The 23046-nt window shown below is 36.7% G+C and overlaps 1 protein-coding gene and 1 non-coding gene across 2 annotated transcripts in view; one reads left to right on the top strand and one right to left on the bottom strand.

Moving 5' to 3' along the window:
- DOCK3 (dedicator of cytokinesis 3) overlaps positions 1 to 23046 on the bottom strand; it is a 482665-nt gene that overhangs the window by 334545 nt on the left and 125074 nt on the right. The window contains exon 4 of the mRNA XM_044912806.1: positions 12917 to 13013. Coding sequence (XP_044768741.1) covers positions 12917 to 13013 — 97 coding nt within the window. The remainder of the gene's footprint in view (positions 1 to 12916; positions 13014 to 23046) is intronic.
- Positions 11960 to 12063, top strand: LOC123323233. The gene has a single exon (XR_006539296.1). It is a non-coding gene; the product is annotated as a small nucleolar RNA U13 (small nucleolar RNA).

The raw sequence follows: 23046 nt of genomic DNA on the forward strand, positions 1-23046 counted from the left end.
TACAGACAATAATGAAGGTAAGTCCACTGTTTTACAGAAAAACAAAATTAGTGAATTAAAAGTAGTGGTAATCAATCATGTAATGAGTTAATTCACTCTTCCTTCAGTGATACCTCATAAATCAATTAGATTTGTGTTTGTCTGCATTTTATAAACCTGATAAAAGGATTTAACCAAATAGAGAATTAGTTTTTCACATAACAAAAAATTCCAAAGTAGTCTACGGCTTTTACAGTGATTGTACAGTGTCAGCAATATCTAAGACATCTATTTTTGTGTTCTGCAATCCTTGGAAGGTGATTTTTACCCTCATAAATGCCATCTCCTAGTAATAAGATAGCAGCTCCACCATATACCGATGTAGTAAATTCACTTGTTATAAGAAATACAATGGCTTTTCCAGAAAACACTTTGTAGAAACTTCTGCTTATAGCTCATGACCAGAAATGCATCACACCATCTCTCCTAGCTTCAAGGGAGTCTAAAAAGGTAGGTACTTTAGCTGTACACACTGCCAATCTAAACTGTTTGGGGCTCTTTTAATAAGGAAAAAGAGGAGTGGAGATACTGGATAGCCACAAGGATGCCTGCCAAAATATTATTTTAGATTATAAACCTAGCTAAAATAAAATATACTAAAAGTTATCTTCAATTGAAAATACCAGCCTTGCAGAGAAAGTCAATTATCATATGGTTTCACTTATTTGTGGAACATAAGGAATAGCATGGAGGACATTAGGAGAAGGAAGGGAAAAATGAGGGGGCGGGGAATTGGAGGGAGAGATGAACCATGAGAGACTATGGACTCTGAGAAACAAACAGGGTTTTAGAGGGGAGGGGGGAGGGGGATTGGTTAGCCCAGTGATGGGTATTAAGGAGGGCACGTACTGCATGGAGCACTGGGTGTTATACAAAAACAATGGATCGTGGATCACCACATCAAAAACCAGTGATGTATTGTATGGTGACTAACATAACATAATAAAATTAAAAAAACAAAAAAACAACAACAACAACAAAAAGAAAATACCAGCCTTAAAAGTCATTAAAACACTGATTTACAGAATATACTTGGAGAGAAAATCTTTTAAAACTATCACTTTGTTATGTACAAAATATATTTGAAAAGGCAGCAAGAAAAAGAGCTTGCACTTCTAAAGATTAATATTTTTAGGATAGGTGGGATGGAGGCTAGGATATCTTTGTAAAAATGTAGGACTAAAGAAGATAGAAGACTTGCTTTAGGAACAGACTCCTACAACAGTAAATATCATTCCTATTAAATAACAACAAAAATGAAATAATGAGTAAGCATTTAATCAAGCATTTAAAAATGTGCCAGGTACCATTCTAAACTTTCATACCATTTAAGCGACATCACAACCCTAGGAGGTAGACACCATTATTATCTCCTAGGAGAAAACTAAGAGGCACAAAATCACACAGCTACCAAGTTGTAGCATCAGAATTTGCACTCGGAGTATCTCTCCAGAGCCCATGCACTTAGTCACTATACAATGTTTCTCTGCTGAATTCCTCTCATTGGACCCAAAAGATATGATGATGTAAGGAAACCAATGTATGTTTGTAAACTTGGCAAATCAATATTCTTAGGATGACCATAAAAATGGATTTTACATCTTCTGTTCTTTACATGGACCCCAACATGACATGCCAACTTCAATTTACAAATTTAATCTTCCAAAGATTAGAAAGACATTATACAGCAGAATTTAGAGAGCTGTGCCTTATTTCTAGTAAAATCTAGGAAATGTTCATTTCTTAGGGATTCCTGAAAAAAATTTAAAAACTTCTTATTCAATACAAAGTAGAACTGTTATAAAGCATATCTTTAATCTCTATGTTCTATTAGAAATGTGTGTTAATTATCTTCCTATAACATGAAAATATTGCTGTGTTAAGGTATACTCTATCACAAAGGAAAAGTAAACTACAGGGTAGACTTCGTTACAGATACTCAAATGTGTTTTTAATGTGAAAGCAAAAATTCTAATATCATGTCATCCTAAAATAGTACAAATAAATGACTAAAACAATTTAGCTACAATTATGAAATGCTGCAGTTATACACTTGAGGGAAAATTCATAGCCCAAAATTAATGCAAGTACACATCATTTTACATTTATTTCATAAAAGTGTCTTTTTTTTTTTTAAGTAGGCTCTGTGCCCAACATGAGTCTTGAACTCACAACCCTAAGATCAAGAGTCACATGCTATACTGACTGAGCCAGACAAGCACCCCTGTAAGTGTCACCTTAACAGACAGTATAATTGGTTGTTAAACCCACTCATAGAACAAGACAGGGAACAACAAATGTTGGCGAGGATGTGGAGAAAGGGGAACCTTCTTACACTGCTGGTGGGAATGCAAACTGGTACAGCTACTCTGGAAAACAATATGGAGGTTCCTCAGGATGTTAAAAATAGAGCTACCCTATGACCCAGCAATTGCATTACTGGGTATTTACCCCAAAGATAAAGGTGTAGTGAAAAGAAGGAGCACATGCACCCCAATGTTCATAGCAGCAAGGTCCACAATAGCCAAACTGTGGAAAGAGCTGGGATGCCCTTCAACAGACAAATGGATAAAAAAGATGTGGTCCATATATACAATGGAATATTACTCAGCCATCAGAAAGGATGAATACCTACCATTTACATCGACATGGGTGGAACTGGGGAGTATTATGCCAAGTGAAGTAAGTCAGTCAGAGAAACACAATTATCATATGGCTTCACTCAGATGTGGGACATAAGGGATAGTGCAGAGCACAATAGGGTGGGGGGGGGGATACTGAATGGGAAGAAATCAGAGAGGGAGACAAACCATATGAGATTTTGACTCTGGAAAACAAACTGAGGGTTGTGAAAAGGGAGGTGGGTGGGGGGATGGAGTAACTGGGTGATGGGCATTAAAGACGGCATGTGATATGATGAGCATTGGGTATTATACTGAACTAAAGAATCATTGAACATTATAAAAAAAAAGAATCAATGAAACATTATATTAAACACTAATGATGTAGTGGCTAATTGAGCACTGGGTGTTATATGCAAATAATGAATCATGGAACACTACATCAAAAACTAATGATGTACTGTATGGTGACTAACATAACATAATAAAATAAATAAATAAATAAATTTAAATAAAAAAATAAAATGAAACACCTATATAGCTTTTTGATGAAGATTTCTTAGTTGTTGGAAAATTTTCTTTTTTCCATTGCTGTGATAACTCTAAAAATGAAGAATAAAGATAATTCTAATATATTTATTTTCTAGTTTTATTAATAATTGACCTCAATTTTTATCTTGGCAAAAAGAGAAAGATACCTTCTGTGTATGATTTCTTTTTAAGATTTTTTTTATTTTTGAGAGAGAGAGAGACCACGCACAGAGGGATAGGAAGAAGCAGACTCCCCACTGAGCGGAGAGCCCATGTGGGGCTCCATCCCAGGACCCTGGGATCATGACCAACGGACACCTAACCAACTGAGCAGACATCTAACCAACTGAGCAGACACCTAACCAACTGAGCCACCCAGGCGACTCCGTGTGTGATTTCTAATGTGCTTTTGTTTTAAAAAACTAAAAAGTACTTGTAGCATAAATATTTAAAATTTCACAATCTTGTTTTTGACAGGAATGAGTAATGATGTCACCATTTTCCATAAATGATGGTTTTCATATCAAAGTAAGGTTACTGGAATGGGAAATTAAGGTTTTAACTGCCTCAGAAGGATGGAGGTTTTTCTATCCTGGCTCAAGTATACATACACTCTTATCCAAGCACTCCATTATACCTCATTATACAAATGAAGTCCACTTCATTGAGTCTATTTATTTCTCTACAGAGAAAAGCTTCTTAAGTGATGAATCTGCTATCATTCTAAATATCACCTATATCAGAAAATAGATGTCAATTATGCATACCTGGAGAGACACATAATTCATATCAAAAACAAGATAATATAATCAACACTGATTTAGTGTTTGAAGCTTTATATGCAATTTTATTTCATCTCTAACAACTCTCTGAAATACTTTTTGTGTATAAATGGGTAATATAAATCTACAATTTAATAAGAAGCCTAACACAGAAGATGAAAGGCTCAGATTTAAGACCATGTCCAAAGCCCTTTCTCTAGAATTTAATATATATTTGCTGATACTGTGATAAAAGCTAAACATAGCAAATTAACTAGTATAATCTCCTACCTTAATCTCTTGTATATATATCTTTTTCACTTAACACTGGTAGTAGTATTTCACGATATCATTTATTATTTCAATGAAAGTTTTATTTTTTCCTAACAATAATATATATTAACAATTCAAAATTTTTAAAATTGATCAGAAAAAGAATCTAACATCTTGGCCCCTCAATTAATCCTCATTAAAATTATGGTGCATTTTCTTCATGTGTTTTCCAAATATATTTTCATAATGCAGGTGAGATTATACTTTATATATAATTTCTACATAAATTCACTTTATATATAATAATATATCATATACTATGTAATGTAAGCATTAATATATATTATATATATTATATTAAACAATAGTATATAATATACTATTTAATGTAAGCACTAACACATCTATATCTTAACTGGACTACAACTGGCACATTTGGATAAGTAAATTTATTTTTGCTACTGCAAATACTGCTTCCATGTAAATATTTATGAAATAGTCACTCCATTCTCATATTTAACATTATTATCTTAAAACAAATTCCCAGAATTAGAATTACTTTTATTACTTAAAAGTCTGAAGAATTTTAAGGCTTTTACTAAATTATTTTTCAGATGTGCTAATTAAAACTTGATATCCACCAGCAAATATTTTCACTTCCTTTTTTTTTTTTTTTTTTAATGGAACTGGAGGGGATTATGCTAAGTCAAGTAAGTCAAGCAGAGAAAGACAATCATCATATGGTTTCTCTCACATGTGGAGCATAAGGAATAACGCGGAGGACCACAGGGGAAGGGAGGGAAAACAGAATGGGAAGAGATCAGAGAGGGAGACAAACCATAAAAGACTCTGGACCCCAGGAAACAAACTGAGGGTTACAGAAGGGAGGGGAATGGGGGGATGGGGTAACTGGGTGATGAGTATTGAGGAGGGTACATGTTGTGATGAGCACCGGGTGTTACACAAAACTAATGAATAGTTGAATACTACATTAAAAACTAATGATGTACGGGCGCCTGGGTGGCTCAGTTGGTTAAGCAACTGCCTTCGGCTCAGGTCATGATCCTGGAGTCCCTGGATCGAGTCCCGCATCGGGCTCCCTGCTCGGCAGGGAGTCTGCTTCTCCCTCTGACCCTCCTCCCTCTCATGCTCTCTGTATCTCATTCTCTCTGTCTCAAATAAATAAATAAAATCTTTAAAAAAAAAAAAAAAAAAACTAATGATGTACTTTATGTTGGCTAACTGAATATAATAAAAAAATAAAAATAAAAATAAACTTCACTTTCTTGCCTGTTAATATGAAGGAGAATATCTGGGAATGGTTAGGGTTATCTCATTATCTCACTGATTTAATTTACATCTCTTACTAGTAAGACTATTTCCTTAATGTATTGTTTTGTGAATGGCTTGTCTGTATCTTTGCTGATTATCTATTGGTATTCTTACTGGTTTTCCTATTGATTTTTATGTAATCTATATACAGAAAGATGTTAATCTTTATAGTTACATATGTTGAGACTTGTTTCTCAGTTTACTCTTCGTCTTTTATTTTTCTTTTGTTTTCAGAATCAGATAAATTAGACTTTAAAAGTTGTTAACCTAGATTCATTCTGGTTCTTAAGTATACTCTTTCTCAGAGGACAGCTAGGTAGTTACTTTGCTCTTAGAAAGTTAGATTTAAGAAGAACTATATGGCTTGAAATTAAGTAGGGAAAACAAAGGGAGAATGTTTAGCTCTCTTACTGATTTTAGTAATATAACAAATTTTTATTCTCTCCCAGTAGAAAGAGTTATTTGAAGATGTGTATTCATTTGTTTTGAATTTCACTGGCTACATGACTGACCTCCTACATTCATAATAGAATAACAATCATTTGACACTTATCATATTAACAATACTTTTATATTTTTTTAAGTTTTTTTTATTTGTCAAAGAGAAAGAGAGCAAGCACAAACAGGGCTACAGGCTGGCAGAGGGAGAAGGAGACTCCCCTCTGAGCAGGGAGCCTGCTTCTCGGGACTCAATCATGACCTGAGCCGAAGGCAGCCGTTTAACCGACTGAGCCACCCAGGCGTCCCAACAATACTTTTAAAAGAATTAACCAGAAACACTGCAATTTGTTAAGATGGCAAAGAAAGGCAACATTCCAACATTCCATTCATCAGAAGGTAAATTTAAAAATTACCATGGCAATTTCAAACTTTAGGTATAAAATATTTTTAAAAAATATTGTTTGCAGTTGTCCTCTTTCCAACACAAGCCTCCCACTTTCAAGTTGTTCCATGTCTCTAGAAAATCAGTGAGTACACTGGCCTCAATGCACACCTGAAAGATTTTTCAAATTTTAAATGTTCTAAGCTATTGCATCAAATAGCAGCTCTAATTTATTCAGAACATTTCTGATCCTGAGTCTTTGACAACTGTAGAGCCGCCATACCAAATCCAGAATGCCTGTGCTCACTTGAAAAAGAAATAAATGTGTATTTTGTTTAAAACACCATTATTTTTTCTTTTTTTTTTCAAGTTTTTATTTCAATTCAGGTTAGTTAACATATAGTGTAATATTGGTTTCAGGTGTAGAATTTAGTGATTCAGCACTTCCACACAACACCTGGTACTCATCACAAGTGCACTCCTTAATCCCCATCACCTATTTAACCCATTCCCCCAACCCACCTTCCATCCAGTAACCATCAGTTTGTTCTCTATAGCTTTGTTTCTTAAATTCCACATATGAGTGAAATCATATGGTATTTGTCTTTCTCTGACTTATTTTGCTTAGTATAATACTTTCTAACTCCATCCATGTCATTGCAAATGGCAAGATTTCATTTTTCTGATTGCTGAGTAATATTCCATTGTATATAGATACCACATCTTCTTTATCCATTCATCAGTCAATGGACATTTGGGCTCTCTCCATAGTTTGGCTATTGTTGATAGTGCTGCTATAAACATCGGGGTGCATATACCCCTTTGAATCAGTATTTTTGTATCCTTTGGGTAAATATCTAGTAGTGTAATTGCTGGATCATAGGGTACTTCTATTTTTAACTTTTTGAGGAACCTCCATACTGTTTTGCAGAGTGGCTGCACCAGCTTGCATTCCTACCAAGAATGAACGAGGGTTCCCCTTTCTCTGCATCCTTATTTCTTGTGTTGTTGATTTTAGCCATTCTGACTGGTGTGAGGTGATTATTTCACTGTAGTTTTGATTTGTATTTTCCTGGTGATGGGTTTTGAGCATCTTTTTGTGTGTCTATCGGCCATCTATACATCTTCTTTAGAAAAATGTCTATTCATGTCTTCTGCTCATCCTTTGTGTTGATTTTTATAAGTTCTTTATATATTTTGGATACTAATCCTTTACCAGATAGGCAATTTGCAAATATCTTCTCCCAATCCATAGGTTACCTTCTGTTGATTGTTTCCTTTGCTGTGCAGAAGCTTTTCATTTTGATGAAATCCCAATACTTTATTTTTGCTTTTGTTTCCCTTGTCTCAGAAGACATATCTAGAAAGAAGTTGCTATGGCCAATGTCAAAGAGGTTATTGCCTGTGTTCTTCTCTAGGATTTTTATGGTTTCATATCTCATATTTAGGCCTTTAATCAAATAGTATTGTTTTAAAAATTTGGTTTCCAATTATCCATTGCTAATATATGGCAATATAATTAATTAATTGACTGACTGAAAGAAAAAGAGTATTTTGATTTGCTATCCTATAACTACAAACTTAATTGTTTTAGGAGTATCTTTTGTACATTCTAGTGGGTTTTGTTGTTTGTAGATTCTTTGGGATTTCCTATGTGGCCAATTCTGACTGGTGTGAGGTGATATTTCACTGCAGTTTTGATTTGTATTTTCTACAAATAGGTCTGGTCTGCAAATAGGACCAGCTTTTTTTCTTCATTCTAATCTGTATGTCCCTTCTTCCCTTTTTTTGCCTTACTGCACTGGTTAAGTCTTCCAGTACTAACCTGAGTAAAACTGTTAAAAGCAGACATCCTCAACCTTGTTCCCCAAAGCAGACGGTCACCATTAAGTATGACATTTGCTGTAGGTTTTCATAAATGCCCTTTCTCAGGGTGAAAAAGTCCACTTTATTCCTAGTTTGCTGAAAGGTTTTTTTTTTTTTTTTAAGATTTTATTTATTTATTTGACAGAGAGAGACACAGCAAGAGACGGAACACAAGCGGGGGCAGTGGGAGAGGGAGAAGCTAGTTTCCTGCATAGCAGGGAGCCCAATGTGGGGCTCGATCCCAGGACACTGGGATCATGACCTGAGCCGAAGGCAGATGCTTAACAACTGAGCCACCCAGGCGCCCCTTGCTGAGAGTTTTTATCATTAAAGAGTGTGGATTTTCTCAAATGCTTTTTCTGACAATGATACGATCTGCTGGTTTTTCTTCTTTAGACTGTTGGTAGAATTTACCAGTGGAACCATCTGGGCCTAGTCATTTCATTTTTGGAAGGACTTTCATAAATTTACTTTAATAGCTGTTGGATATTAAGATTACCAATTTTATCTTGGGTGAATTTTGGTGATTTTGTGATTCAAGGATTTGTTTTATTCAGGTAGATTCTCACTAACATATTATAGTATTCTTTTATTACCCATTTAATGTCAGTGAAATCTACAGTGAATCTCTTTCTTTAGTCCCAGTATATTGGTAATTACTATTTTCTCCCATTTTCCTTGTCAGTCTTGGTAGATGTTCATAAATTTTATTGATATTTTTAAAAACTGGCTTTTGGTTTCATTTTTTTCTCTTGTTTTTCTATTTTTAATCTCATTAATTTCTGCTCTATTTTTTCCTGCATTCTGCTTACTTGGGTTTATCTTCTTTTTTTTAGATTCTTGAAGTAGGAGCTGCAATTACTGATTTGACATCATGTTTTTTTTTTCTATTATATGCACTTAATGCTATAAATGTCCCTCTCAGCACTGCTTTAAATGCATCCCACATATTTTTTTTAAAGATTTTATTTATTTATTTATTTGAGAGCACAAGAATGAGAGAGAGAGAGAACATGGGAGGGGGGAAGGTCAGAGGGAGAAGCAGACTCCCTGCTGAGCAGGGAGCCCGATGCGGGACTTAATCCCCGGACTCCAGAATCATGACCTGAGCCGAAGGCAGTCACTTAACCAACTGAGCCACCCAGGCGCCCCTGCATCCCATACATTTTAATATATTATGTTTTCATTTACATTCAACATATTTTTTATTTCTTGAGATCCATGGATTATTTAATAGTGTGTTAATTTTTTTAATTTTTTATTGTTTTGTTAATCATCATACATTACATCATTAGTTTTAGATGTAGTGTTCCATGATTCATTGTTTGTGTATAACACCCAGTGTTCCATGCAGAATGTGCCCTCTTTAATACCCATCACCAGGCTAACCCATCCTCCCACCCCGCTCCCCTCTAGAACCCTGTTTGTTTTTCAGAGTCCATCATCTCTCATGGTTCTCTCCCCCAATTTCCCCCCTTCATTCTTCCCCTCCTGCTATCTTTTTTTTTTAACATATATTGTATTATTTGTTTCAGAGGTACAGATCTGTGATTCAACAGTCTTGCACAATTCACAGTGTGTTAATAAGAGCCATAAGAGACTCTTAATGACAGAGAACAAACTGAGAGTTAAGGGAGGGAGGTGGGTGGGAGATGGGCTAGATGGGTGATGGGTATTAAAGAGGGCACTTGTGGTGATGAGCACTAGGTGTTGTATGTAAGTGATGAGTTCTACTCCAGAGACCAATATTGCACTGTACGTTAGCTGAGTAAAATTTAAAGAAATTTTTTTAAAAACATGAAAAAAAGAGTGCACTTATGATAAGCACTGAGTAATGTATAGAATTGTTGCATCACTATCTTATACACCTGAAAATAATCTAACACTGTATATTAATTAATTTGGAATTTAAAAATATATAAAAATTTTAATATACATATATATTTTAAATACACAAATACAACAGTGCATATATAAGATTTTTTTCTTTTGCTTTAATTTTCAGAAGTTTAACAACAATTTGTGCACGGATTTCTTTAGGTTTATCCTGTTTGGAGTTCACTCAGCTTCTTGAGTCTGTAGACTTATGTCTTTCGCCAATTTGGGGAATTTTTTTTTTAAGATTTTATTTATTTATTTATTTGAGAGAGAGAGAAAGAGTGAGAAACAGCATGAGAGGGGAGAGGATCAGAGGGAGAAGCAGGCTCCCCACTGAGCCGGGAGCCCAATGTGGGACTCAATCCCAGGACTCTGGGATCATGACCTGAGCTGAAGGCAGTCGCTCAATGAACTGAGCCACCCAGGTGCCCCCAAATTTGGGAATTTTAAGCCATTATTTCTTCAAAATTTTTTTAGGTCCACATTCTGTCCTTTCCATGTAGTACTCTAATGCCTAAATGTTAGATCTTTTGTTATTGTCCCACAGGTCTCTGAGGCTAAGCTTACTTTTCCATTTAGTTTCACTCCATTATTCAGATTGGATAATTTCTATTGATCCATCTTTAAGTTCACTAATTCCTTCCTCTGTTCTTTCCATTCTGCTATTGAGCCTACCCAGTAATTTTTAAATTTTGGTTACTGTATTTTTCAGTTCTAAAATTTTCATTTGATTATTTATGTTTTCTACTTCTATTGCTGCAGTTTCCTATGTTTTCATTTGTTTCAAGAGTGTCTCTAATTGCTTGGTGGAACAATTTTACAAAAACAGTTTTAAGATCCTTGCTGATGATTCCAACATCTGTGTCATTTCAAAGTTGGCATCTATTGATTATCTTATCTTATTAGAGTTGAGATTTTCCTGATTTTTCATTTGTGAAGTAAATTTGGTCTGTACACTGGACATTTTAAGTATTATCCTATGACATTCTGATTCCTGTTTAAATCTTCTATTTTAGCAGGTGGTCAATCTGCTTAAGTTCAGAAGGCAATCCTAGGCTTACTTTTCTGGGCTGTGATTTAAATGTCAATTTAGTATATAAAGTCTTTCCAGTGCTCTTATGGTTTCCCCCCATTAGTGTGTTACCTAGATAGCAGAACTCCACTTCACTTATACTCAGCATGGATTTGGGTGGGGAGAAGCACTGCCTCATTTCAGCAGGGCAAGGATGAAAAACAGGGTACTGTTCACATCGTGTACTAGAGAGAGAGGCACTGTCTCATTAACGGGGAGAGGGTGAGAGTCAGTCCTGCCTACGGGCTCAGCTGCAGAGGGACCCACTTATTATTACAAGGGAAGTGGAAATCAAGAGTTCTAACCACAGGCTCCTCTGTGGAGGGATGCTTCTTCCTTACTTCAGAGCACAGGAGGAAGTCAGAGTTTTGCCCACAGAACTCTGCAAAATAAGGGTATCACCTTGTTAACACTGGGTAGTTGTGAAATCCAGAGTCCCACCCACAGGCTCTGCTGGGGAAGGTGCCACTTTGCAAGTGCTGGTGAAGTTGCAGTCAGAATCCTCCTGCAGGGACCCACCGAAGAGAGGCACTGTCTCATTACTGTAGTGGGGAGGGACAGAAGTCAGAGTTTGGTCTAAGGCTCCACTGGAGAGGGACACCTTGTTACTGCAGGTGTGGGGAAGAGTAGGTGTGTAAGATGGGAGTTCTGGTCACCAATTCCACTATTGTAATGCCTGTTTGGGAGGGTACAAGGGAGTGCAGCTTTTATTGCAATGTTCTCTAGTGAACATAAAGGATAGGTTAAAAAGGTTTCTGTCTTGATCCTTTTGTAGTTCATAAGCATGATGATACGGTGTTCACACTGTTGTATGACATGTACCTCACTCAAACCTTGTTACAACCTCTGCACATTACCCGTCCGATGTGAAGGAAAAAGAAGGTTTCTGTCTTGCTGAGCCATCCTTTGGCTAAAAAGAAAAGGCTTTCTTTGGTGGTTTTTGTGTGCACCCATTAGTATTTCCAGGTGGTGGGCTTCTCTAGAGAGAAGCCCAGGCCAAAGTATATGAGAGGCAAGAAAAAACAACAATCAGGGAACTCACTCAATCCTTGAGTTCAAATGTCCCTAGTCACTCCACCTTCTTTTCCTTTACTTTCAGAGTTTTCTGGTAGATGATTTATGGGTTTTGTCCAGGATTTTGTTGTAATTAGTAAGAGGAGTATAACAGAATGTGCTTATTCCATCTTGATGAAATAACAGAACCCAAACCTTGTCACTTACTTCAGCCAGATTTTTTTGTGTCCTATCTCCCTCTACTCTCCAAGTTTCCAGAGGATATGGATTGGGTTTTTATTATCTTTTTATTAATTGTGGACTTAGCGAAACATGTCATATATGGCATATCCTATAAGCTTAGTAGCTATAAGAAACTGTTGATAAAACTTCTTGGCCTTTACCCACCTTTAGGTTCACAATGAAACTCTTAAGTTTGTTCATTCATTCAGGAAACACCTGTTTTATGAAAGCTTCTAGGGCTACAGCAGTGGGTAAGACAGCTAAAACCCCTGATGTTATGGAACTGAAGGCATACAAATAATGTGTTCTCTTCAGGTTGAACAACACTTAGTGTACCATATTTCGGTTAATATTAGAAACAAAGTTGCAATATTTTGCAACTATTCAGAAATCTAAAAATTTGTAATTGGCATATGTAAGATAAATTTTTTTCACTTTTCTAATGGAACTTTAAAGATCTAGTAAGCTACTTATCAATACTTACCACATAGAGTTGTTTCCACAGACTGGCCCATTCTTGCAGAGTTGCTGTAACCTCAGTCACAATAGAATCTTCAAGTGGAACCACAGTTTCATACTGCCTAGAACCAGAGCCACAACAAACAGCCACATTATCTTTGATAAAATACCAGAATGCTATCTACTGACCTTTTCAATGTGTGTAACTCAAATTTTAAATTCATGCAAATACAAAGGAGAGATACATCCAACTGACTCAAGATTCTTTTGCCATAATACAGTGCAATAGTGTAAATGACCTAAATTAATGAAAAAACACCTGAGTTTTGCTACGTAAGTCCTCAATTTTACTTTTAGAAATACTGTCTTTAAGAAAGACCTTTTTAAAGACCGTTTTTGAGCCTTTTTTTCTTTAAAGAAAGACCATATATTGCCCATGTCTTAATCAAATTCATTTTTTAAATTATTTGTGTCCTTTAACATTTACTAGTAATACAAATTAGCTTATGCTCTTGGTATAAAAGATCTGATGGAAATGGAGGGAAAGGGACCCAGACACTGGTTTTTGAAACATTTTATAAACTATCCCTTATACTGATATTGTGCTTTCTTAGAAAATTGTGTTGGTAGTAGAATTCTGGGTCTGGTAGAGGAATTCTGATCCTGGTAAGGATCAGAAAGGTACTGGGATTCCCTCAGTTTACCTCATAAGTAGCATCCACTATGGTGCCATTCCCTGTGCTAAATTGCCAAGGATTTATCAGTGAACAAAAGTGGACAGGATCCCTATCTTCAGAGAGCTCTTGCTCTGATTAGAGAATCAACAGACAAATAATCACAACATACAGATATGAACAGTGATGAATCTAAGAAGGAAATTAAGTGTAAAATCAGTGATTTTAGCTGGGGGACATGATTTTGAGAATATAGGGATAGAGGATACACATCTCAATATCATAAAAGCCATCTATGAAAGACCCACAGCGAATATCATTCTCAATGGGGAAAAACTGAGAGCTTCCCCCTAAGGTCAGGAACGTGGCAGGGATGTCCACTATCACCACTGCTATTCAACATAGTACTAGAAGTCCTAATCACAGCAATCAGACAACAAAAAGAAATAAAAGGCATCCAAATCAGCAAAGAAGAAGTCAAACTCTCACTCTTTGCAGATGATATGACACTTTACGTGGAAAACCCAAAAGACTCCACCCCAAAACTGCTAGAACTCATACAGGAATTCAGCAAAGTGGCAGGATATAAAATCATGCACAGAAATCAGTGGCATTCCTATACACCAAAACAAGACAGAAGAAAGAGAAATTAAGGAGTCGATCCCATTTACAATGGCACCCAAAACCATAAGATACCTAGGAATAAATCTAACCAAAGAGGCAAAGGATCTGTACTCAGAAAACTATAAAATACCCATGAAAGAAATTGAGGCAGGCACAAAGAAATGGAAAAATGTTCCATGTTCATGGTTTGGAAGAACAAATATTGTGAAGATGTCAATGCTACCTAGAGCAATCTACACATTCAATGCAATCCCCATCAAAATACCATCCACTTTTTTCAAAGAAATGGAGCAAATAATCCTAAAATTTGTATGGAACCAAAAAAGACCCCGAATAGCCACAGGAATGTTGAAAAAGAAAAGCAAAGCTGGTGGCATCACAATTCCGGACTTCAAGCTCTATTACAAAGCTGTCATCATAATCACAGTATGGTATTGGCACAAAAACAGACACATCGATCAAAGGAACACAATAGAGAGCCCAGAAATGGACCCTCAACTCTGTGGTCAACTAATCTTCGACAAAGCAAGAAAGAATGTCCAATGGAAAAAAGTCTCTTCAACAAATGGTGTTGGGAAAATTGGATAACCACATGCAGAAGAATGAAACTGGACCATTTCCTTATACCACACACAAAAGTAGACTCCAAATGGTTGAAAGACCTCAATGTGAGACAGGAGTCCATCAAAATCCTAAAGGAGAACAGAGGCAGTAACCTCTTCGACCTCAGCCGCAGCAACTTCTTCCTAGAAACATCATCAAAGGAAAGGAAAGCAAGGACAAAAATGAACTATTGGGACTTCATCAAGATAAAAAGCTTTTGCACAGCAAAAGAAACAGTCAACAAAACCAAAAGACAACCGACAGAATGGGAGAAGATATTTGCAAATGACATATCAGATAAAGGGCTAGTATCCAAAATCAATAAAGAACTCATCAAACTCAACACCCAAAGAACAAATGATCCAATCAAGAAATGGGCAGAAGACATGAACAGACATTTTTCCAAAGAAGACATCCAAATGGCCAACAGACACATGAAAAAGTGCTCAACATCGCTCGGCATCAGGGAAATCCAAATCAAAACCTCAGTTCGATACCACCTCACACCAGTCAGAATGGCTAAAATTAACAAGTCAGGAAATGACAGATGTTGGCGGAGAAAGGGGAACCCTCCGACACTGTTGGTGGGAATGCAAGCTGGTGCAGCCACTCTGGAAAACAGTATGGAGGTTCCTCAAAAAGTTGAAAATAGAGCTACCATACGACCAAGCAATTGCACTACTGGGTATTTACCCCAAAGATACAAAAGTAGGGATCCAAAAGGGTACGTGCACCTGATGTTTATAGCAGCAATGTCCACAATAGCCAAACTGTGGAAAGAGCCAAGATGTCCATCGACAGATGAATGGATGAAGAAGAAGTGTGTATATATACAATGGAATATTATGCAGCCATCAAAAAGAATGAAATCTTGCCATTTGTAACGACGTGGATGGAACTGGAGGGTGTTATGCTGAGCGAAATAAGTCAATCAGAGAAAGACATGTATCATATGACCTCACTGATATGAGGAATTCTTACTCTCAGGAACCAAACTGAGGGTTGCTGGAGTGGTGGGGGGTGGCAGGGATGGGGTGGCTGGGTGATAGACATTGGGGAGGGTATGTGCTATGGTGAGCACTGTGAATTGTGTAAGACTGCTGAATCACAGACCTGTACCTCTGAAACAAATAATACATTATATATTTTAAAAAGAAGAAGAGAGCAGGAAGGGAAAAATGAAGGGGGGGAAATTGGAGGGGGAGACGAATCATGAGAGACTATGGACTCTGAGAAACAAACTGAGAGTTCTAGATGGGAGGGAGTTGGCGGGATGGGTTAGCCTGGTGATGGGTATTAAAGAGGGCACGTACTGAATGGAGCACTGGGTGTTATACACAATGAATCATGGAACACTACATCAAAAACCAGTGATGTATGTGGAATAAAGTGGAAAGTTTCATCTATTACATGTTCAGCTATTTTAAATAGGGAGATCTATGGGAAATTTACAATGTTCCTATTTTAAAATTTTAAGGCCTTGGTCTCACCTCAATTTAACTAATCTAAGTTGAAACTAAAACTGACTTATTTTTCTTGGATCATAATACCCCATATCCTAAAAACTCCTAAAATTCAGATATAGTATTATTACAAACACATTGTTCCATAGGCCAAGTAGAAAAACCTGCTACTGAACCTCACTTGGAACTATGGCTTTTAGCAAGCTCTATGGCTAAACAGATTGGGCCTAAAGCAGTCCCCTCCTCCACACAGCCTAAGGTCATGATCTGCCTTGGCCCCAGTATAGCTATGCCTAAGGAAATCTAAAATGCTGCTGAAGGACTTGGTTCTACACTGGGGCCTTGGGAGCAGGCAGAGGTAACTGCATAAGCACTAGACAGATGTGCTGAGAGGAAGAGAAGGAAGGGAAAAACAAAATCTCTCACTTCTAAAAACCAAAATTCTAAAACATAGATAAATAAAATGGTCAAGGTTTAAAAATAATATTAAAAAAATCTTTTCAGAATTTTATAAAAGTCTGACATTTTTATATGTTTATAATGTTTAGAGAAATGAGTAACTTCCATTTAAAAAAGGAAAAGTATGAAACACAAGCAAACACAAATAAAACAGGAGCCAATGAATATGCAGAAGAACCAACTAGAAATTTTCCAAAGAAAAGTATTATGAACAAAGTGTCCACTGATGGCTGAATAATGAAATGTAATATGGATATATGGGAATATTATTCAACATTTAAAATAAATGAAATTTTTAAAAAAGATTTTATTTATTTATTCATGAGAGAGAGAGAGAGAGGGGCAGAGGGAGAAGCAGGCTCCCCGCAGAGCAGGGAGCCTGATGCAGGACTCAATCCCAGGACCCTGGGATCACGACCTGAGCCAGAGGCAGACACTCAACGAACTGACCCACCCAGGCGCCCTAAAATAAATGAAATTTTGATACATGCTATAACATGGATGAGCTTTGAAAATACTATGCTAAGTAAAATAAGCCAGACACAAAAGGGCAAATACTGCATGATTCCATTTACATGAGGTACGTAGAATAGGAAAATTCATAGAGATAGAAAGAAGAAAGTTCCCAGTGGCTGAAGGAAGTGGAGATGGGGAGTTATCTGTTTAAGAGGTACAAAGTCTCTGTTTGGGATGATGAAAAATTCCAGAGTTGAATACTCATGAAGATTGCACAACACTATGAATATACTTAATGCCACTGGATTATACTCTTAAAAATGGTTAAAATGTTAAATTTTATGTTATGAATATTTTACCACAATTCTTAAGATGTCAAAAAATAATAGCAGTGGGAAAAAACAAACCTCAACAGAAAGGATACATGCTGGACAAAACTCAAGAGAAAATTAGTAGCAAGGTAGTAATGAAAAAATCACTCTAGAATGTAGGTCAGAGCAAAAAAGTAACCCAAAGTATGAAAGAGTACTTAAGAGACATGAGGGAGAAGTGAAAGAATTCCAATCTACTCATAAACAGGATTCCCAGGAGAAAAGAATGGCAGTGTTACAGAAAATTGTGATTTTCTTTTCCTTAGCTCCAGTATTGTAAACCCCTTCTTTGTTTGATAAAAACCCCAAATGTAGAGACAGAGTTGCCTTCCACTATACAAGCAGAAAATAATAGATACTTGGGGCGCCTGGGTGGCTCAGTTGGTTAAGCAACTGCCTTCGGCTCAGGTCATGATCCTGGAGTCCCGGGATCGAGTCCCGCATCGGGCTCCCTGCTCAGCGAGGAGCCTGCTTCTCCCTCTGACCCTCCCCCCTCTCATGTACTCTCTCTCATTCTCGCTCTCTCAAATAAATAAATAAATATTTAAAAAAAAAAAAAAAAGAAAAGAAAATAATAGATACTTGATTTCTCAGCCTCTCTCTGACTATGGCACAGGCTTATAACCTGAGCTCCATCTACACCAGACTTAGAAAGGGAAACCAATTACCCAAAGAAGCAGAGACTACAAAGAAACCAACTTGGTGGCAGCTACAGTCAGTTTCCAGAGGCAGCAGTCCTATGGAAGCATTCAGTTTTAAGATGGTGAGGGGACTGGAGGAGGCAGAATTGAATATGGTAGTCAGGCTATGTCTCATTGAGATTTGGGAAAAGACCTGAAGGAAGTGACAGAGTTTTAGTCAGGCATAGTACTCCAAGCATAGGAAAGAGCATGAACAAAAACCTTAAGGCAGGAGCATACCTGATATGTTTGAATAAAAGCAAGGAAACCAATGTAATTGAAGCAAAATGAGAAACAGGGAGAGTTTAGAAGGAGTGAAGCCAGGTCATATAACCTTGTAAGCCTTTGTAAGAACTTTGGTTTTTACTCTGAGTGAGATAGGAGCCATTGGAAGGTTTTAAACACAGGAGTAACATGATCTAACTTCTATTTTTGAAAAATTACTCTGGCAGCTATGTCGAGAATAAACTGTAAGGAGACATAGGTAGAAGGAGGAGAGCAGTTAGAAGGCACTGAGGTAATTTAAGCAAGAAAGTATAATCATAGAAAGTCCCTACTTTTCATTCTGTATCATGCTGTGACAAGTTAGGACATAAGCTTATCCTTCTCTGTCTCAGCTGTCTAATGCTGTACAATGCACAACTCTACCCCATAGCCCTTGAGATGCTCAAGTCCTTCACATTGTTCTTTGGCAGCTGATTGTCAATAATTCTTCTAATATTTCTTTCATGAGCATCATTACTGATTCCCTTCCTATCCCCTCTCTCATCTATCTATCTATCCATTTCGAGCCCGCAGATCCCCAACCAGCTGTGGTGATGATAATGACAAGGTTCCCAGAACACATGCAATAGAAATCCATACAACTATAAGCAGAGTAAGTCTGAGGTTGAGTTTGAGAGTAGTTTCCTAAACAGACCAAAAACGACATCAAAGGCAAAAAAAAAAAAAAAAAAAGGACAAGTATAAAAGGGTACCTTGGCCTACACGATCAAAAGCAAGAAACCTTCTGGTAGGTACTGCTGACTTACTGATTCTCCCTTTAACTCTATTCTAAACTAAGAGTTAAATAAATCTAGCAGATATAGAATGGATGGATGAGACAATTTGATATGTTCCATAATGTCTAATTGGAAGGATCATCTCTAGTCAGAAAACCAGGGCTGCAAAAAGCTAAATGCTCATTTTATTGATGTTCTGCATAAGAATTGAGAGTAGGGCACCTGGGTGGCTCAGTTCGTTAAGCCTCCGACTCTTGATTTCAGCTCAGGTCAGGATCTCAGGGTCATGGGATTGAGCCCCACATGGAGTCTGCTTCTTTCTCTCTCTTTCCCTCTGCCCCTCTTCTCTTGCTCTCTCACTCTCTCTCAAATTAATAAATATATCTTAAAAAAAAATAAGAGTTCAGAGTAATCTTTTCTTCCAGTTTTGGTGCTCAAAGCCAAAAACCAAAATCTAGTTTTGATCCTGATGATTGCTGAATTACAAGGTCAGCTGAATTTAAGGCCTTTCCATAAATATTAAGATAAAAGGCAGGCTACTGACTTGGAAAGAATAGTAGAGATAAGAGTACAACATGGGACAACTTAAAAGGGCCTCAATGTCACTTATTGAACCCTTTGCAGTAGGAAAAGGCCCTCCTTCTCTACTGATGAGGGTGTCCTTCCTTTCCTGAAAGACTTATCAATTGGCTCACCTAAATGAGTTCTTTCAAAGGAAGCCAATTTTCTTTATGCCCTATATCAACCCCTCAATACCCCAGTGTCCCATGAATTCAATCTGTTTCCTTCCCCAGCTTTCCCACAGTGAATGTGATAAAAGGCATTGCAGCATGTCCACAATAGCCAAACTATGGAAAGAGCCAAGATGTCCATCAACAGGTGAATGGATAAAGATGTGGTGTATATATACAATGGAATATTATGCAGCCATCAAAAGGAATGAGATCTTGCCATTTGCAACAATGTGGATGGAACTGGAGGGTGTTATGCTGAGCGAAATAAGTCAATCAGAGAAAGAAATGTATCATATGACCTCACTGATATGAGGAATTCTTAATCTCAGGAAACAAACTGAGGGTTGCTGGAGTGGGGGGTGCGGTGGGAGGGATGGGGTGGCTGGGTGATAGACTCTGGGGAGGGTATGTGCTATGGTGAGTGCTGTGAATTGTGCAAGACTGTTGAATCACAGATCTGTACCTGTGAAACAAATAATGCAATATATGTTAAGAAAAAAAAAGAAGAAGAAGAAGATAGCAGGAGGGGAAGAATGAAGGGGGGGTAATCGGAGGGGGAGATGAACCATGAGAGACGATGGACTCTGAAAAACAAACTGAGGATTCTGGGGGGGGAGGGGGGGAGGATGGGTTAACCTGGTGATGGGTATTAAAGAGGGCACGTTCTGCATGGAGCACTGGGTGTTATGCATAAACAATGAATCATGGAACACTACATCAAAAACTAATGATGTATGGTGATTAACATAACAATAAAAAATTTTTTTAATTTTTTAAAAATTAAAAAAAAAATAGGCATTGCAGCTATCACAAGCTTAACTCCATGGACTTTCCCTCATAAAGGCTGATCTGGTACAACAACTGTTGAATCAGAACAGGCCAGTAGCAGTGGGTAATCCTGAGACTCTGACATAGTACCATATCCAAGTGGATTAGCCAACACAGTTTGGCAAGTTTATTACACTGGACTCCATTCATCATAAAAGGGATGGGATTTGGACTTTCTCTGCCTTCTTTATCTCTGGAAAAATGACCTTCAGTAGACTACTAAATATCTTATTTGTCATCATGTTAATGTGTATAAAACTGAAATATGAGCAAGGATCTCACTTGAAATAAAAGAAGTAGAATAACAGACTGGTGCCCACAGGATTCACTGATACTGCTAATTACTCCATCACCCAGAACACTGGACTGTATAGAACAATAGAGAGGACTCTATAAGAATTCACTATGCTATCTTTTTAAAGACTGGGGTACTATCCACATGATGTGGTAAATGCTCTGAACCAAGAACCAATATAGCTATGTTTCTCCCTAAAACAGAATACATGGGTTGAGAAAGAAGAGGTAGTGATGGAAGGGGCAATTCTCACTCTCAAACATGATGACTCATTTGCAAAATCTAAGGTTCCAATCTCTTGAGGACTTTTGACTGCTGACTTAGAACCTAAGTGAAACATGAATATACCAGATGAGAACATGATTCAATTACACTGAATCTGAGATTACCATGAGGCCATTTCAGTTTTAGGTTCTTCCTGCCACTGGGCACACAAGGGGGGAAAAGGCTGTTTTGGTATTGGCTGTTGTGTTTAATTTTTGTTAGTCCTCAAGAAGAAACAGGTTTATTGCTGCATATAGAAGTGGGGAAAAGCATAGATAGAACCAAAGGGATCCACAAGGAGCATCCCAATGCTACCATACTCTGTGGTAAAAGCTAATGAAAAAAACTGTATCATCCCTTATCATATGGAACTACCAAAGGCTCAAATACCTTAGCTGAGGTACTAGCTAAAGTAAAAAGATCATAAAATTGGTGTAAAAAAAGGAGCTCATTAATGAAAATTAACACTTATCACCAGGTAGAGACACATATCTGTATCATCTATTATATATTTTTCCTTGATATATCATATATATTTATACATTTACTTCATTCTTCTCTTCTTCCTTTCTCACCTATTTTTAAAGGGTAAGGAATGGTGATGAGGTTTAACTTACACTACAGTCCAAAAATTACAGAAAAGCAAAACAAAAACATTATGAAGCTATAAGAGAATATTCTAGAGATTATCAATTTGGAAACATATACTAACTATAAAACCTTGTATAATATAGCTAAAGTATTACACAGAGGGAATTCCATAATCTTTAATTCTAGAATTAGAAAGTGTCCAAACTGACAAAAAGTTTTAAAAATTGTTAATTTTTTTAAAAAACAGAGGTCAAAAAAATGGAAACTAGAAAATATTATTTATGAAAATTTAAAACATGTTAATGAAATGGAAAACAATGAGAGACAACAGGGAGGATCAGCAACATAAATTCTTCGCTAAATCAAAACAGACAAACTTCAGAAAGAAATAACCATACGAAAATAAATTTTAAAAAGCACAAAAACAACAATAGTATAAAAGGAGGGACATAATCATAAATTGCAATAAAAATTTTAAAATATCCTAAGAGAAGGATAAAAACTGTATGATCATTTCAATAGATGCAGAAAAAGCATTTAACAAAGTACAACATCCATTCATGATAAAAACCCTCAACAAAGTAGGTTTAGAGAGAATATACCTCAACATAATAAAGAAAGACTTTATTTGGAAAAACCACAGCTAACATCATCCTCAGCAGGAAAAAACTGGGAGCTTTTCCCCTAAGATCAGGAACAAGAGACAAGGATGCCCACTCTCACCACTTTTATTCAACATAGTACTGGAAGTCCTAGACACAGCAGTCAGACAACTAATAGAAATAAAAGGAAGAAGTCAAATTTTCAATATTTCAATATTTTCCTTACATCAGTAAGGAAGAAGTCCAATTTTCAATATTTGCAGATGACATGATATTATACATAGAAAACCCGAAAGATTCCACAAAAAAAATTGCTAGAATACACAAATTCAGTAAAGTTGTAGGATACAAAATCAACATATAGAAATTTACTGCATTTCCATATACCAATAATGAAGCAGCAGGAAGAGGAATCAAGGAATCAATCCCATTTACAATGGCACCAAAAGCCATAAGATACCTAAGAATAAACCTAACTAAAGAAGTGAAAGACTTGTACTCTGAAAACTA

The sequence above is a fragment of the Neomonachus schauinslandi genome, chromosome 1 (genome assembly GCF_002201575.2).
Source record: "Neomonachus schauinslandi chromosome 1, ASM220157v2, whole genome shotgun sequence".
Taxonomy (NCBI): domain Eukaryota; kingdom Metazoa; phylum Chordata; class Mammalia; order Carnivora; family Phocidae; genus Neomonachus; species Neomonachus schauinslandi.